The sequence below is a fragment of the Helianthus annuus genome, chromosome 12, assembly GCF_002127325.2.
Source record: "Helianthus annuus cultivar XRQ/B chromosome 12, HanXRQr2.0-SUNRISE, whole genome shotgun sequence".
Taxonomy (NCBI): Eukaryota; Viridiplantae; Streptophyta; class Magnoliopsida; order Asterales; family Asteraceae; genus Helianthus; species Helianthus annuus.
In genome coordinates this window covers 54147342-54166626 of record NC_035444.2, presented here as the reverse complement: position 1 = coordinate 54166626, position 19285 = coordinate 54147342, and the positions used below count along the sequence as shown (strand labels likewise).

Genomic DNA, 19285 nt, shown 5'->3' with positions numbered 1-19285 from the left:
ATATGGTCTGCCGTCTCCTCCGTATATCCGCAAAACAGGCAGCTTACGGACCCCACCTGGACTCCTCTTTTGGCTAGTTCCACCCGCGTTGGGATCCTTCCCGAGATGCACCTCCAAACCAGCGTGTTCGCCTTAGCTGTTGCCCATCCACACCACTTCATTATCGGATCACCATCCCTTTGGTAGGTCGAGTCGCCTAGTTCGTTCCTCACGACTTTCACCGAGAAAAATCTTCCTTTTTCTGTTTCCCATCCCCACGTATCGCTAAAATCCTTCATGTGTCTACTGTTGAGTGTTTCGAAGAGACGAAGAGATTCAGCCCAGCTTTCGCTAGAAGACGGTTGAGTTTTCCAGTCCCATTGCCAAACTATACTCGATCCCATCTTCTTATAATTTTCCAAGACTCTTGCACTTTTCTTTGATGCCATGTTATATAACAGTGGGTACTCCTCCTTTAGTGTTTTATTACATAACCATATATCTTCCCAAAACCTTACTTTGTCTCCTTTACCCACTACACATCTTAACTTGAGTTCTATGTTTAAGTTGGTTTTTTGAAAATCTTTTTTAATTGCCCCGATGTTCTTCCATACACCCGTCAAGGATTTATTAATCGGAATGAGTTCTTTTTTCCAGCTTCTCCCATGTAATGCCTTTATCACTCTAGCCCACAGTTGGTTTTCGTCTTCCCTTAATCTCCACCACCATTTAAGTAGCAAAGCCAAGTTAGCATCTCTTATGCTACCCATCCCCAGCCCACCCAACTTTTTTGATGCCACCATTTTCTCCCATTTAATCCATCTAATTTTTTTGCTAGAACTCACACCACCCCAAACAAATCTCCGCCGGATGCCTTCGAGTGTGCTAATGACATTTGCAGGTGCTTTATAAAGCGATAGGTAATACGTGGGTAGATTACCAAGGACCGCTTTAGCTAATGTAACTCTCCCCGCTAACGATAGGCACTTTGCTTTCCATCTAGAAAGTTTGGAGTTAAATCGATCCACCACCAATTTCCAGTTTGCGATTCTATTCATGTTGGCACCGACCATCATGCCGAGGTATTTGAATGGGAATGAACCCACACTACAATTGAGTGCTTTGGCACGGCTTTCCATACTCGAATCATCCAGCCCGATCCCATAAACTTTACTTTTGGATGGGCTGACCCTGAGACCTGAAGCTAAATAAAAGCACCGCAGAATTCGAGCCAAGTTTTTCACATGATCCAGTTCTCCTTTTCCCACAAACACTACGTCATCAGCGTAGAAGAGATGTGAAATTAAGGGGCCCCCGTTTGGTAATCTTAACCCCTCGACCAGACCAACCTCTGCTGCTTTGTTCATAATAACGTTTAGGGATTCCAAAGCCAAGATGAATAAAAACGGCGAGATGGGATCCCATTGCCGTAACCCACGTTCCATATTGAAACTCCCAGTCGGTGACCCGTTGACGAGTACCATGGCCGACCCCGCGTACAGTAAACCCATTATCCAACATCTCCACTTAGACGGGAAACCCATATGGTGTAATATTGTGATCAGGAATTTCCAGTTAAGGGAATCATAGGCTTTATCTAGGTCAATCTTAAAAAACACAGCCTGTTTTTTTGTTTTCTTAACCCAAGCACAATTTCATTTAAAATAAGTGGGCTGTCCACAATGTTTTTACCCCCCATAAAAGCAGTTTGCACAGGAGAAACGAGACTGTCAAGAACCGAAACAAGTCTGTTAGAAAGCACTTTGGAGATTACCTTATGCACCAAGCCGATTAAAGAAATAAGTCTGAATTCGTTCGGGGTTCTCGGGTCATTCGTCTTAGGTATGAGAGAGATGAAAGAGGCTCCATTAGCTTTGCACAATGAACCATGTGAATGAAATTCTTTAAAAACCTCGAATAGCGGAGATTCGAATATATCCCAGAATTTTTTCAAGAAGCCAAAAGTAAACCCGTCGGGGCCCGGCGCCTTTTCACAACCACACTCCCACACCGCTCCTTTTATTTCTTCTAATGTGAAAGGCCTGGTTAAAGCTTCACCCTCGTTTTGAGATAGTGTTTTAAAACCATCACCTCTGATCCGTGGTCGCTTAACCAAAGGTTCTTTGAACTTATTACTGAAGAAATCGAAAAATACCTTTTTTATATCCTCCGCCCCGGTCACCCATATATCCTCTGCCAGAATTCCATTGATGCGATTTTTGGCGTTATTGTTATTGACCCACTTGTGAAAGAGAGACGAGTTGTCGTCGCCGTTTTGAACCCATAATGCCCTTGCCTTAATCCTCAGTTCTTCCAATTTATTCGATTCCCAGCCAACAATAAAATCCTACGCCTCAAATCTTTTCTTTTTTTCCTCCTCGCTAAGAGTTCCCGATTCAGCTTTTAACTCCAAATTTTTAGCTAACTCTTTTGCCTCGACAATCAATTTGTCCTCCACCTCTTTTTTCTTTCTCCTCCATTCCTTGATGTTTTCCTTCAATCTTTTAAGACAGCCTGCCAAAATTAACCCCTGTGTATGAAACTGAACGATCTGGGACATTGTAAGCTTAACCACATCAGCCAATTCCGGCTCTTGAAGCCAAGTATTGAAAAAGCGGAATGGGATTGGTCCAAAGTTACCCGAAGAGACCTGTAAAATAAGAGGTCTATGGTCTAGCTTCTCTCTGGGAAGAGCCGTTAAACTAGCGTTAGGCCAAGTATCCATGAAGCCGTCACATACGAAAATTCTATCAAGTTTACTATGTTTCGACCCATCCGGAGTAATATAAGTGAATTTCGCACCTCCCATGTTGTACTCGGATAGACCAGCCAACCTTATGAAGTTATTGAATGCCAAAGCGTTGTTCGGGTTGAAAACCGAGTTGAGTCTGTCTTCCTGTACTCTCACCTCGTTAAAATCACCAAGGAAAACGAATAATCCTTCGAAAGCTTCCCTTACCTCCAAAAGTTCAGACCAAAGTTGTTTACGTTTACACTCATCATTCGGAGCGTAAACATTAACAATAAACAGATCCCCATCCAACCCAGAGATTTTACCTCCAACGACAATAAAGTGTTGCTTAATAATTCTTAAATTAACCTGAAAAATAGCGGAGTTCCATAAAGAAATCAACCCACTCGAGCGACCAGCCGCATCTGCTATGGCATGATCCACCGAAGAGTTATTCCAGAGTCTGCTAATCTGAGCATCGCTGATGCTTGAAAGTTGTGTCTCCTGAATGGCATAAAACGCCACGTTGTACTCCTTTATCAGTCTTCTTATCATTGATGCTTTGGCTTCAGAAGACCTACCCGTCCCTCTAATATTTGTGGTCGCAATATTCATTGCTGACCGTTGATCCCCTCATTCTCTTTGACCAAGTCTTCTACAAGATTTCTGAAATTGTGCACAGCTATGCCAACTGCCTCACCTACCTTAATTGTTTCTTGAATTTCCTTCTCGATCTCCTGTTGCGGTTGAGGTACAGGAGAGTTTGGCCGAGAGTCTTCAACGAGTATCGATCCTTCAGTCCAATCCCCATCAGAAGAATTATCTTCCCAGAATCGATCCACGTGACCATCACGAATGAAGTTGTTAACCTCATCGTTAATATCGACCTCATCCTCCGATACAATTACCTTACTTTTCTTCTTAGGGCAGCAAGTCTTTTTCTCCTGGTAATCTTATGTCTCCATTTGCCTTTACCTTTTTGAGAAATGTCAACGTTTAGGTCTGGGATCACATTACTTTTATTCTTGGGCCAATCCTTACATACTTGATTAGCCGAAGAGTCCAAAGAATCACCAACAATTGGGCTTTGACCATTTAGATCAACTGGGCCTGCAGTAAACTGGCCCACTACTCTAAATTGGGAAGATTTAACAGGAGAATTGATTGTATCACGCGCCAAGGGATGGTCAATGGGGGTTTCCACTACACGCGCCAAAGGATTATCCTTATCCTTAGGATCCTTGGTAAAAGGACATCTGTCAGAGGGGATTTCCGAGAGAGTCGGAGGGAAACCCGAAGCGGCACCATCATGGTTTATTCCAACCGGATTACCCACGTTTGGGCTCTGACCCGCCGACTTCTTGCCATGCAGGTATTATTATTCCCAAGAACCTGGTCCCGAAGAGACTTTTCGCTTTCCCATGACCCAACCCCTTGATCTTCTCCGGCGATTTTTCCCGACGAATCACCACCGTCGCTTAAATGGTTTTCTTCATTCCGATCGAACTTACCTGCCTCTACCTGAGGGTCATTTGACTTTTTCTTCTCATGAATAACTGAAACCGGAACTTCGTTTTCGGCCTTGTCCGGTTTGAGAAGAACGAAATCCGGGTCCCAATCTGTCTCTGATTCCATAACCCAGACATGGAAACACTCCCTCCTCCATTGTACTTCAATGTTCTCAGCAACTCTCCACCCGTCTTCTCGTATGACAGCAACTAGATCATGAGCCAGGTTCCCGTCCCTAACTGCAGCCGATGAACCATGTACAATCGGACCGAATTGTTCAGCTATTTTGTCGAAGACCTCTTTATCCCAAAGGTGAATCGGAACCCCCATAATTTTCAACCAAGCCACCCTCTGGAACTTGAAACTTTGTCCCTCCCAAACTTCCAGTGAGTGAAACCAGGTTTCCCAAAGTTCCTTCTCATTTTGCAAGAAGTTCTTAGCAGCCCGACAACTCGGAAAAGTAAGTAAGACTCTCATGCCACCAGCATATCTGACAGATAAACCGTCAATATTCAGAAAATGGAGCAAATCTTCCATACGACACAGCCGAGTGGCATCCCGGACTACTCCTGAAAGAGAAAATTTACCCCATGAACGATTGGCCTGATACTCTTTATTTGGAATACTCACCACCCTTTTCCTTGTTTGTTTTTCATGCTCCTTCTGGACATTCGACGCAACTGGAACCTCTCTTTCCTTCTGCCTCCATGCCATCTTGGTCAATGGCGGAATCTTCCATGCGTTGGGTTCACGGGAATTCCCATTATAGTGTTGTCTCTTAGGAACTTCCTCCTTAATGAATTTAGCTACAGTGACAAACACTCTTGATTCTCCAATCGATACCGATCTCAGAGCTTTCACCATCTTTTCTTTATCCTTAACTCCTTCGAATCTTATGAAAGCAAAGTATTTCCCGGCTTTATCCTTTCGTTTCGCCAAATAAGCGTCTGTCATTCTCCCACATACTTGGAATTCTTTCCATAACTTGCCCACTGTGCATGTGATGGGTAAATTCGACACGTAGAATGATGTCGTGTTACCGCCCGCAACCGGACGTTCTCCCATATTGTGACCTATCTGCAGGAAACCGGCGCTTTAAGAGGTTAATAGGATTCGTTACAGTCTAGCTGGACTATAAAGATAGCCGCGACCGATGACAGACCTACTAAGCAATCAAGGACCGGATCGAGCAAGATAGGAACCGTCGCGATCGAAAGAAACCGAATACCAAGTCCCGGGAAGCGAATGGAAGGATGAGGGAACAATTTAGAAAGAAAGGATCAACCAACCTGGAAGAGAGAAAGGAACAACCAAGCTGGAATCCTTACACGCTAAACCGAGCACACACCACTTCGTCGAGCCTCCGGCAACCTTATGACTCTAGTACTATCGTGATGATTGTCGAGTTTGGAAGATGAATTGATGATGAATTGATGGAATGTTGTTGAAATTAAGATGCTTGGATAATGGGATTGTTTTTATTTTTTATTTTTTTGAATGACCTGATTTGAACTTAAGATCTCTTCTTCTCAAACTAAGGTATTTAATGATTTTGTCTTTGATAATAGACCATCACCCCAGTTTATCTAATAAACTTTTCTATAAAAATAATAAACAAAAAGTTTTTTTTATCTAAGATTTTACTTGTTTGATAAATGCTAAAACGATACGATATTGATGAGGGTCAGAGTTGTCTTAGGTCATATAACCTTTTGAAGTAACTTGGATATGTTAAATGAATTGAAATCATGCATGATTGGAATACCTAATTAATTATCGAAAAATTATTGTTTTCATCTGTTAGAATCGAATCGTGCTTGATTAAAATAATTAGTTATTATGTAACGCAAATGAATCAGGCAACAAACTCGTGAATTTTTTAAGAGCAGAGATCACAAATCGAATTACCTTTTTTATTTATGATTTACAGCCTTTAAAACAGTTGTTCAAGTGTCAGATGGTACCCTATATTGATATTGAAAGAAACCAATATGTCATAAGTCAAGATGGTCATAGAATTCCTTTTGAGGGAAGCTCCAAAAGAAAAATATTGGAAGGCAAAAATAACTCGAATATGAACCTATTCCCATGCAATAGTAACGAATTGACGATGTCGAGCTGGAACAACCTGTTCTTCTTGAATACCCTGATTTAAGGCTAAAGAATTTCATGCCGCTAGTATTCATCTCTTCCTTCCTGATGATAAATAAAGCATCTTTCCCCCTTTTGATTTCTCAGAGATTTGATAAAACGAACATTCTAAAGACCCCCAATAGCCAATCCTCGCATGAATTGCTAAGGATCCAATAAGTACACTTATTCCTTTAGATGTGTCAATTAGGCAAATATGCACATAGTGATTAGGATGAATATCTCGTATTGGAAAAGTCTCATGTACGGTTTTGTAGAGTGGTCGTAAGGGTGACTGATATGTCAACTTTTCCACTATTACCAAAAAAATAACCTTTGCCTTACGTAAAGTTACTAGAGTTCGGTGTGCTATAGATCATTAAAAATGTATTGTTTCATAAGTCGTATTGATTAGAATGAAGACAATGGCAATTTATACTAGGACAAATGCTAAAACTTTTATATAAAATAATAATTAAAAAGGTTTTTTCCTTAAGATCTTACTTGTTTGACAAGTGCTGAAACTGTACGATATCGATGAGGGACAGAGTTGCTTTAGGTTCACGTAACTTGTTGAAGTAACTTGGACATGTCAAATGAATTGGAATCTTGCATGATTGAAATACCTAATTAATTATTAGAAAATAATTGTGTTTCTTATATGTTTTCTTCTGTTAGAATCGAATCGTGCTTGATTAGAATAATTAACTAGTTATTATGTAAAGGAAAGAATCAAGCAATAAACACGTGACTATTCCTAGAACAAAGATCACAAATCGAATTATAGCGGTTTGTAATAGTAGGTTGAAAATGTATTGTATTAAAAGTCGAATTGATTACAGTGAAGATGATTCCAGTTCATACTAGGACATGTTTGCCTTAATCTATATCTAAAATATGATTTGAAGACATTGCTAATCATATAAAGATTGTATCACAATGATTACATTCCATGATAGGTCGGTGAAGTCGTTGATGATGTCATATGTACTCCTCAGTGGCAGCAAATCAATGACGTATCTTCATTAATGAAACACCCTAACATGTAATAACTTGAAGACGGCGCAACGGAAATATGAGCCCAAAAATTCTTTCTTTATTAGCCATGTAACATACTTGAAGGTTTATTACTAGAATAATTAACATTTTACTAAAAGGATTTACAACATGCATTCTTTATTTATCACATTAATTTAAAATATATAAAGAAAACTCAAATTGAGTGACCACTCTTCCCGTACAATCCTTGTTCTTGACTCGATCTTCAATCCTTCTATTCTTCATAATGATGTTAAGCCCACACAACCTGCATTCACCACATACATACGCATCATTAAGATTTGGTGACATTATTCTTAAATTAAACTTACGCAATCAAATAACCACTCTGTATTCCTTCTTCTCATGCTCATCTTTTCAAATCGGCTTTCCATCTATAATCATGCATTCCAATTCCTTAAACCTTCACAAGGTCCTTAATGGTGTACCTGCATTCTCATTTCATACTCGAGAAACATCATTAGTAATTATCAATACTCAAAGTATTGAAACCATTCCTACGTATATTCATAGCAACCCACTTTAATACATACATAATTTACTACATACGAACATACAATCTTATTTACCTATATTCGTGCATATACGGTTACGAGCTCTTACTTACTACTTTAACTACATACACTTACGCTAACATATCAAAATTTGTATCTTTACATAATATAGGCATTATACATATCAACCTACACACTTACTTGTTTCTAGGTACATTTACTTATAGGTTTCCTTCATTTACACGAGGGTAATTCCGTACTTTTACTATACGGAGAAACATAACATTCATTTATAGACAAAGCCAACATCATAACCCATGAAATAAGATAATCATTCGCAATATGTAAGCGTTTAAAATCGAATCTGGATGCTGAAACGAATTAGAAAACAAGTTTTGCCAGCTAACTGGCTCTCGTGGGGCAGGACAGATACAACCCCGAGCGGTCGCGGGGCGCGACAGTGGTCGTGTTGCGCAACGGTGAAACTGATTTGCTGTCGCGTAGCGCGACAGCCCTATTTCGATAGAATCATTCATTTTTTCTACTGCGCTTTTTGCCCGGCTATGTATTCTAACCGAATCTCAACTTGGAACTCACATAACTTTTGATATAGACGTCCGTTTTGAGTAATTCTTGTTTCTACGCGTCTGTAATTTAATTACGAATCCGTTTACCATCCTAACTGACATTAAAAGCTGAATTATAAGAAAAAGACTTATAGATCCTTCATGTCATTATTCGACCCTTTTGATTTCACCATTTTAGTTCCGACGTAACTAACTACTTTCAGCCCCAACAATCATTCCTACCTTAGTAATTCCAATTAATCAATTATTACTTAATCATACAAGATTTCCTCACATTCGTAATTATTAAATAATTCCCTACACATACTAATAAGTGAGTCGGAAGTCACTTACCGTAAGCGTTCGTATTCGCGTTCGCTTCTGTATATCATCTTGATCCTTTAGCCTTCCATACTTGAGTCCATGTCGATTGGGGTTCCTATCCTTTCAAGTCATTACGTCCATATCATAGATAGTATGCTTGTTAGTTCGTATCACATCCATTTCTAACTCTTAGCTACATAGACTTTCATTAGTCAAACTTTATCACGCATAAGACATGAACCGACAACCACATTGTTCAACATTCTCTTAATCAAATTTATTATCATACGTACGTACACATAATTGTTCTAACACATATACATGATTCTTTAAAATCTCATAAACATATCCATAAGTCTAACCGTGCTACTCGCATATTCATTGACTTTTCAGAAAGTCAACGGTCATGCTTACTTATTTCCAACTTATGAACACACACATTTATCTTGATATGATAGACTATAGTAGTAACGTCATACACATTTCATATTCATGTTATGTGGAAGCCTGTTGTATGGGATAAGTTGTTAAAAAAAAGTTCTAACCTCGTTTTCATAATCTTATAGAAACAAATTTAATTATAACTACATTCCCACTATTCAATTATATGTTTTTTTAAAAACTCGTACCTAGTTGATTTTATTTTAATTCTTGTCAACCTGTTAAATGCATTATCCTTATATTTAAAACCGAAGTTAATGAACAGTAGAATGGTAAATTTAGAATTTGGTTGATTAATAGGTTTAATAGGTTGAGAATTATCCTTATATTAAAAACCAAAGTTAATAAACAGTAGAATGACAAATTTGGAATTTGGTTGATTAATAGGTTTATGTAGTATTCAGTTGAAATTGAATTAATTATATTCAAAAGGAACTTCGTAAACCATTAGTATTCCGTTAGATAAAACTCAATGAATATATTAAATGGAAATTAAATATTAAATATTTTCATTGATTTTAGCCTCTACAAGTACTTCATTACATTAATGCAAGTAACCAAAGAGGTAATAAATTTTAACTACTCCTATTTCATTACAATAGTTTCTTTTCTTTTCCTTCTCACATGTTTGTGATTCATATACAACAAAAGAATACCACCACCACTCGAATAAACAAAAAAGTTATCAAGATTCTGTACAAGCGTCGGATAGTTTTTATTGATAAATTCAAGTCTATGCAACTAAAGTACGGATAACCTATTTGTACTCTTATTATTCGAATGATCCACTATTGTTTTTATTGTATGGATAAAGGGCTATTGATTCTCAATTTGAGAATCACCTTCTTGGGTTCATAATCAATAAATTTGGGGATTTTTATATCTTTGTGTTTTAATCAAATTAACTTATCCCTAATGAAGAGAAAGAGGATGAGGTTGAGTTTCAAGAACTGCTACAAAGATCAAAGGGTAAATGAAAAATCAAAGTTAATAAACAGTAGAATGGAAAATTTGGAATTTGGTTGATTAATAGGTTTATGTAGTATTCAGTTGAAATTGAATTAATTATATTCAAAAAGGAACTTCGTAAACCATTAGTATTCCATTAATTAAAACTCAATGAATATATTAAACGGAAATTAAATATTAAATATTTTCATTGATTTTAGCCTCTACAAGTACTCCATTACATTAATGCAAGTAACCAAAGAGATAATAAATTTTAACTACTCCTATTTCATTACAATAGTTTCTTTTCCTTCCCACATGTTTGTGATTCATATACAACAAAAGAATACCACCACCACTCGATTTGTAACACCCCATGTTTTCGAATGTCAAAGTCAAAGTCAAAGTCAAAGTCCAAGTCAAGATTGACTCCTTTGACTGAATTTAGTTTATTTTATGTTTTTGTTAGCTGTATTATGTGGAGTAAGTGTTGTTAATCGAAGTGATCGAATTAATCGAAGTTTACTTACCGACGCGAACCGCTAAACGACTGTGAATAGTAGGAAGTAACAATGCGATAAAGCCAATCAATCAATAATCAAGCTAATCGTCGAAACTCAATTATGAGATTTTGTGTTATTATACGTGTGTGTGTGTGCCTTACGTGTTACCTGTGTGTGTTTACTTTATGTTATGTGTGGTGATCAATCGAATCGAAACTCGAAACTCAATCGAACTCAATCGAAATCGAATCATGATAATTGGTGGAGAAGAGACAGTGCAAGATGTAGATGCTTGTATGTAGATATAGTGGTTGGGATTAAAAGTAATTTGAATAGGAAATTCTATCGTATTCATATCGCCTTCAATCGAAATCGAAATATCAGAAATCGTCGCGCCGAACGTTCAAAACAGGCTGTTGATCGATCAGGCTCCTAGCCGATCGAACGGCCCAGCCGATCGGACGGACTGTCCGATCGGGATGCCTGGCCGATCGGCCAGCCCTTTCCTCTTTGGGAAGCCTATAAATAGCCCTGTCATTGTCATTCTTTCCACTTTTGGAAACTCTCTGACCGACCAGCTCGTGCTCCTCTTCTTTTCTCAGATTTCTCTCAATTCTAGTAAAATTTCATCCTAAATCTTGTACTTTCTTGATCAATACACACTCCTACACCTTTCTATCTTCCAAATCTTAACTTTTAACCGTGAAATCATCAAGATTTAAGTGTTCTAGAATGATGTCATCATGGGTTCTTGAAGAAATTCATGTTTTGGCTTCAATCCACCAAGAATCACTTGGATCCAGCCGATTTCCACATAAATAAACAAAGATCTATTATAGATCTAAACATTACACGATGTAAAGGATTGAAGGAAGGATCCTCCAACTTTCTTTCAACTCTTTTACACTCAATGCCTTCAAACCGGTAGAAACGGAGCTTGAGCCAACCCACTAATCATTCCAATAGTTGTGTGGTTCAAGATTCGGATTCTATCTACGAGGTTCACCGATTTCGGGTTAAACTATAAACTCCGTTCTGAACCGTTCACCGGCCGGACTTGGGTGATTCCTGTCCGAGCAAGGAAAACGAGTAAGAACGAAGGTTCCATGGTCCAACTCGTTGTCAAAATACTTCGATATAACGTCAAACCATCAGAACATCCAAGTGTTAGACAAACAGGCCGACCAGGTCAGAATGCTGATCGATCGGACAGGCTGTTCGAACGAACAGCCCAGCCGATCGGACAAGTCAGCCGATCGACCAGGCCAGCCGATCGACTAGCACCTGGCTTCACACTTTGACAAATTCATGAAGTCTAGTATTGAACGAAGAGCTGTTCGATCGAACTACAGTTTGGGTTGAATTACTCTTCGGTCATGAGATACTATGCTTCAACACTTAATCGATTTCCAACTCGTTCGACGTATTGGAGTGCCACCCGATCGAACGTGTTGTCCGATCAAGTGACATCCTGCTGAGGACTTATTACTGAATACCTAACCGATCGGTTAAGCCGGCCGATCGAACGGTCCGTTCAATCGATCGACCTGAAAGGTAAGGACACTTCAGTGTTCTCAAATACTACAACGAAAACTTCAAAAGGGTAAGCCATCATACACAAACACATCCTACTCAAAAGGAAGAAACAATCCACTCGAACAGTCCAACCGATCGAACCTACCGACCGACCGAACAGACTCTCCGAACGGACTGTCAAACCGAATGAACAACCCGTCCGATCGAACCTACCGTTCGATCGACCAGGTTGTTCGACCCACCAACACTTGTTTTCGTTTTACGCGTTACTCATCACTATGCTATCGAACTATTCAGGCTAACCCTACTCTTAAGCGCTCCCTTCAATCCATCAATCGCTGTGAGTATACTCGATCCCTTTTTGCTTTATCGCTTTTGGGTGTTACATACGTTACTTATCTAAACCACAATCGAACACACTACTCAACTATTTAAAACGCTAACCGTTCTGCATGTATTACGTGACTAAATGAATGCTTGTTGTTATGTTTACACGTGGAATGTTGTCTACCTGCCTTAACGACGATAGTACTATAGTTTGGACTCAGCACCCGTTCACCCGGGGGTTGTTAAGGCCAATTACTTGAATGGATTACGGTGGTAATCATGTATTGCGAACTGCCTCGGGCAGTCAACCCGCAGTCATTGGTATTGATAGATCCATGTCGATAATTAACATGCTTCGTTTTCCTCTGTGTACGTGCTCGTTATGCGTAAACTATTTCGAACTCTATATGCTATATCAAACTTGTATGCTCACCTTTACATTTTATGTATTGACTTTATTTTAACGTATGTGACAGGCAATTAGGATGCTTATCTGCTAGGAAGGCGAGCTTAGAATAAGCGTCTAGAGCATAGTTGTCTGTAGATCTTGCAGATCGAGTCTCTAGAGGAAATTGAACAATTTTATATTTAAATTTGAATCTGAGTTGTCGGAACAGAATGTTTGACTAGTTGTTATCTGTAATAATTTATATTACTATTTGGGATACGGTATGGGACGTATTATTTAAACTGAATAGTAATGATAGTTGTTGTGGAAACTTATGGACAATCTATTTCGCTCAGTGCCATGCCCCGATGATTCCGCCATCCGTTGGGGTGTGACAGATTGGTATCAGAGCCATAACTATAGGGAATTAGGCTAGACATGACCTAGTCTGGGTCGCTGTCTTAGAGACCTAGACTATAGTTAGGAACCAACAGACCAAGCTTAAGTGATATATTCTATTGTTCTTCGCTATCACTGCACTCGAATTTTCCAAAAAGAGTCAAGCGATTTAGTCAATAATAGGTGTGAAAGCCGCAAACTCTCGACTGAATTGCTTAGTCAATGCTGATTTTATCAATTTATCAATGATTTCCTCATTATTTTCGATAACGAACGAGGAGAATTATACCAAATCAGGAGTGAAATCCATATTTTGATGAATAATCTCCTCAATTTTGCTAAAACAAGGAAGGAGTTGCTAAGCTAGGGGTGAAACCCTAACCTTGACAACTTGCTCCGAAGCTTTTTCTATTTTATCTCACCAAAGCCTCGACGGACTCCAACGACCTGAACTCACGAGTATGACCTAGGGAATACGTGCTGAATGCCCAAGAATCGAGGCGGAAACACGATCCCGAAAGTCGAAATGTGACGACAAGTCTATTGAGAATAGTCGAATCGCTTTGGGTAGTCGATGTCTAATAGCCGCAGACAATCTATTTTCCCGATTTTTATGTGTTTCGATTCTGAGCCCGCAACTGCCGACTCTGGTAATTCGTCGATTTTATGTATTTTTAAGTGTGTGTATCTGTTTATGTGTTTAATTTTGGTATTTATTCGATTTTGCTATCACTTCGATCGACGCACACGACTCGCATTGCTCTTCTACCTCAATACGCCAACAAGTCGCTACAAATCTAAACGACATTATGTTAGACTCGACATGCTATACGGCTATACTATACCACTCGATACGCTATACGCGATCACTATGCACGAACGACACGCGGACTTGAATGATAGGTTTCTGTATTCCGACTACCTCTGTGGTTAAATAGGAATGTGCTTCTATGTTTATGTGTTTCTGTGCTCTACGTGCTTATGTGCTTCTGTGACTACGTGAATCTGTGACTATGTGCTTATGTGTTTATGTGTTTATGTGATACATGTTTCGACGTGTTCCTAAGCTTTAGTAAGTAGTAGACGTGTGAGGTGAGATTCAATTTTGATGTGTCTGAGACCTACGACGATGTCTGTTGCAGACCATGTCGTCATCCGGACACCGAACCCCACTTACCCGCCAAGAGAAGAGAGACAGACGTCTTGCTGCTATCATCGCCAAGCAAGTGGCAAAAGCTGTGAGTGATGTCTATGAAAACGTCAGCAAATCTTCTGAGGAGTCGAGAACCGAAGCTCCTAAAGATGCTAACAAGACTGTTTTCAGCTTCAAACAGTTCAAGGCATGCGGACCAAAAGAATTCACCAAAGAAGATTGTCACACCCCAACCGATGGCAGAAACATCGGGATGAGACGAAGTGTGTATAGATTGCTAGAGACTTCATAACATTATGTGACAATATTTAATTAAATTCAAATTTCATTGCAATACTAAATTGTCATACAACATTTTAAAGTAGAAATAACAACATTGTTCAAATTTCAACGTAACATCAAAAGATAAATAGATTAAAGGTGTGTATCTAGTCCACCCTACACTTGTTTCATCATTCATCCATACTTCATAAATCAACCTGCAACATGTAATAAAATAGAGTTTCAATGCAAAAGCAAAGACGAGTATACAAGTTTAATTACGTAGCATAATAGAGTAAAAACTCAAATCCAACATGATTCATAACGTGTGATTACTAGTATGCAATTTGGCGTACAATATGATCAAACCCGAGAATACAACGCATAAAAGAGCCTAATCCCAAAAGTTTAGCGGGGTGGTAATGTTTAACTTAACAATACCCAAAAGTATAACGGGCGGGGCGTTAATCCTATAGCGCTATAATTGTTAAGGCGGGCTTGTACGAAGTTAATGAGCATATAGACACAAAAAGTTTAACATCACATACGAGTTTAACAAGCATCATATAGTTTCATGTTCAAATATGGATAGAGGGTGATTCAAATAGTTTCAAAGTTACATGAGTTAATATAGAATACATGTTGAACCCAAAGTGTTTAAAAGTGAAAATGGGTTCGAGTATACTCACGGTTTTTGCAAGCTTTCTTACTTGATGTTCCGTGAGTGTTGGTTGTTTTCGATTGAAGCACCTTGTCCTACTACACAAGGAACATAGGTGTGTGAGTTGGGGATAGCGGTAGATTATAGATTTGGAGTTTAAAAGTGCAAGAACATAACATAGGAAAATAACCATCCATTACATATGATGTTTAGATGGTATACTTACTAACTTGACAATGACCACTTGTTCATCATCAAGGGTTCGGTTTGTTTGAATATTATATAAGTATTACTTAGGTTATAGTATATCATATATGTCAAGCATGAGGTAGAAGACTAAGGTCTTCATTTAGGCACCTCAAAGTGTCATAGAAATCATACATGAGGTAGGAAGAACAAGCTCCCATTTAGGTACCTCCAATGTTCACCACTACACTTGATGTAAAAACATTCAAGGAGGGTCTTGAACTTACATAAGAAATTAAATGAACAACTATTCTATGAGAAAACATCAATAAGTGAGTGGATGTTCATGAAAGATAGCCCAAGCTAGTCTAACCATCACACTTTTACCAAGCTTCAAGCTTGAACACTTCTTGTGGGTAGAACCCTAACTAAAACAGAACGTTTATGAGGTTTAATCCTCTGATTTTAAGTGTCTCAACCTTGTTTTTAAGCCCAACTAACCATTCATTTGATTATGAGCATTAGGACATAGGTTTGAGATGAGAAAACTCAAGTTTGGTTAAGTTTAACAAAGATTTCATGAAAACAAAAACAATCAGTGGACTTTGGAGCCTTTTTGCAGAAGTTCCAGGGACTTATTTACTGTGAAAACCCATGGAATCGAAGTTAAGGTCAAACCAAGCACATAGGAAAAAGAATGAGCAAAAACGGACAAGAAACGAGTGAGATATGCTCACTTTTGTGAAGTAGGATGAATCTGCTCGAACTTGTGTTTTACAGCTGCTTTGGGGAGGATTTGAGAGTGTTTTTGATGGTTTGCAAAGTGTAAAATGCTTGGAGGATGATGAGTTTTTATAGGGAAGAGTTAGGTTAGGTTGTGGTTGTATAATTAATGTTAAAAGCAAGTTTAAACATAAGAAAAACACAAAAATCGCGCCTAAATTCGCATATGTTCAAGGTTGTTTGCGCTGATCTGGTAGTTAAAATGAGTGCTTAAATGAATTTTGGGTCGGGCTATCTTTGAAAGAAAGGCGCAACTTAGTTGGTTAACCCTTGCGTGTGTGAGATGAGTGACACAGGTTCGAGTCCCGTGGTCAACATCTATTTTTTTTTAATTAATTACTTTTTGTTTCAGCACATGAAGCTTTCGGGAATGACACAAATAGTCCCTACAAGTATATATACTTTCAGAGTATTTACAAAACAGTCCCTGTAGTTGAAGTTTAAGTTATTTACTCAAATAACCCCTTAATTTAAACTAACCAAGTTATGTTTTATTAAAAAAAGAGTTAATTACTGTTTTCGTCCCTGTGGTTTGACAAAAATCACTATTTCAGTCCATTAGTTTAAAAATTGTGATTTCAGTCCCTGTGGTTTCACTTTTGTAACCATTTCAGTCCATGTGGTTTCACTTTCGTAACCATTTCAATCCATTTATTCTGTTAGTACATGGACTGAAATGGTTACGAGGTGGACTGAAATGGTTACGAAAATGAAACCACAGGGACTGAAATCGCAATTTTTAAACTAATGGACTGAAATAGTGATTTTTGACAAACCACAAGGACGAAAACAGTAATTAACTCTTAAAAAAAAACTATACAGTTTAAACTAACTAGGTTAGTTTACTAACTTTAAAGTCTAACGAGTCTAACTAGATTACTATAAAAATAAACTTTTTAAAATAACCCAAAATTAATTAATTTAATTAATTTAAATAATTTGAATAATTATTTATAACGAATAAAAATCTTTAAACGATTATTCATTTCATGAAACTTTCGAGTTTCACTATTTTACGAGTTTCAAATAGTTTAACGAGCATTGAGCGTAATAACGAATCGAGAGTCTATGATAATATATCGTTTAAACGTGAAAATTGCACATAAGTCTAACACAAACATGAATAAAATACCTTCGTTTTCATTATGATCAATAGTCTCGAATTACAAATGAAACGAAAGTAGATTACAAAGAGAGTACAAGTGTCTAAATATGGAAGGTACAACACGACTTGCTAAAATAAGAAAGTGCAAAAAAAGCGGAGCGTTACAGTCTCCCCTCCTTTAGGAAATTTCGTCCCGAAATTTAGGAAGAAGTAGCGAAAAGATAAGGATACTTCGTTTTCATGTCACTCTTGAGTTCCCAAGTAAATTCAGCGCCACGTTTTCCTTCCCATCTAACCTTGACGATAGGAATTTTACTGCGCCTCAATAACTTGACTCCTTGATCCATGATTTCGACGGGTTTTTCCACGAAGTGCATGGTTTCGTTGATTTGAAGGTCTTCGAGAGGAACTTGGAGTCCTTCTTCAGCGAGACATTTCTTTAGGTTCGAGACGTGAAACGTTGGATGAACGTTGTTGAGCTCTTGAGGTAAATCGAGTCGATAAGCCACCTTACCAATCCTTTCGAGTATCTTGAAAGGACCAACATAGCGAGGGGCAAGTTTTCCCTTTTTACCAAAACGAACCACTCCTTTCCAAGGGGACACTTTGAGTAGGACATGGTCCCCAACGTTGAATTCTATTGGTTTGCGTCCCTTGTCAGCATAGCTCTTTTGACGACTTCGAGCCTTGAGTAGATTATCACGGATTTGGAGAATCCTATCCGTTGCTTCTTGTATGATTTCAGGGCCAGTAAAATGTTTGTCACCGATCTCGTGCCAGCTTAAAGGAGATCGGTATTTGCGACCATACAATGCCTCGAAACGAGCCATTTGAATACTGGAGTGGTAGCTATTGTTGTACGAGAACTCGATCAAAGGTAAATGCACATCCCAACTACCACCAAAGTCGATGACACAAGAACGGAGCATGTCCTCTAGGGTTTGGATAGTACGCTCAGTTTGTCCATCCGTTTGAGGATGAAAGGCCGTACTGAGATTCAAATGAGTACCCATAGTGGACTGAAAAGTTTGCCAGAGACGCGAAGTAAATCGACCATCATGATCAGAAATGATGTCGAGAGGAATACCATGATAGCGTATGACTTCATCGGTATAGATGCGAGCAAGTCGTTCAACCTTGAAATCTTCACGAATAGGAATGAATTGAGCGGACTTGGTCAAACGATCGATGATCACCCAAATGCTATCGTAACCAGAAGGTGTACGAGGGAATTTAGTTATGAAGTCCATCGCAATGCTATCCCATTTCCAAACGGGGATTTCAGGTTGTTTGAGTAGGCCAGAAGGTCGTTGATGCTCGGCTTTGACTTTCGAGCAGGTAAGACACTTGGAAACGTACACGGCAATGTCTCTCTTCATACCTGGCCACCAATAGGATGTACGTAGATTATGGTACATCTTGTTAGCACCAGGATGAATTAAGTATTTGGATTTGTGTGCCTCGTTCATAATGAGATCACGAAGATTGTCACGATCTGGTACCCAGATGCGATCACGACAGTAAAGCAGACCATCAGATTTTGAAGCGAGTAGGTCTTCAGTAGCTCCACGTATTTCTACGGACATGGAACCTTCATTGATAGACTAGTATTGCGCTTCACGAATGCAATTGTGAAGATCGCTCGAGATATGAAAACAACGAATATAATCTACATGAGTCTTACGACTAAGTGCATCGGCCACGACATTCGCTTTACCAGGGTGATAGCGAATCTCGCAGTCATAGTCGTTGAGTAATTCCACCCAACGTCGCTGACGCATATTGAGTTCTTTTTGGTCAAA

At 38.8% G+C, this 19285-nt stretch overlaps 1 protein-coding gene across 1 annotated transcript; it reads right to left on the bottom strand.

The window, feature by feature from the left end:
- Nucleotides 1-2326: 2326 nt before the first annotated feature.
- LOC110892874 lies at nt 2327-3325 on the bottom strand. The gene has a single exon (XM_022140012.1). It carries the CDS (start codon nt 3323-3325, stop codon nt 2327-2329), a length of 999 nt encoding a protein of 332 aa, XP_021995704.1.
- Nucleotides 3326-19285: the final 15960 nt, after the last annotated feature.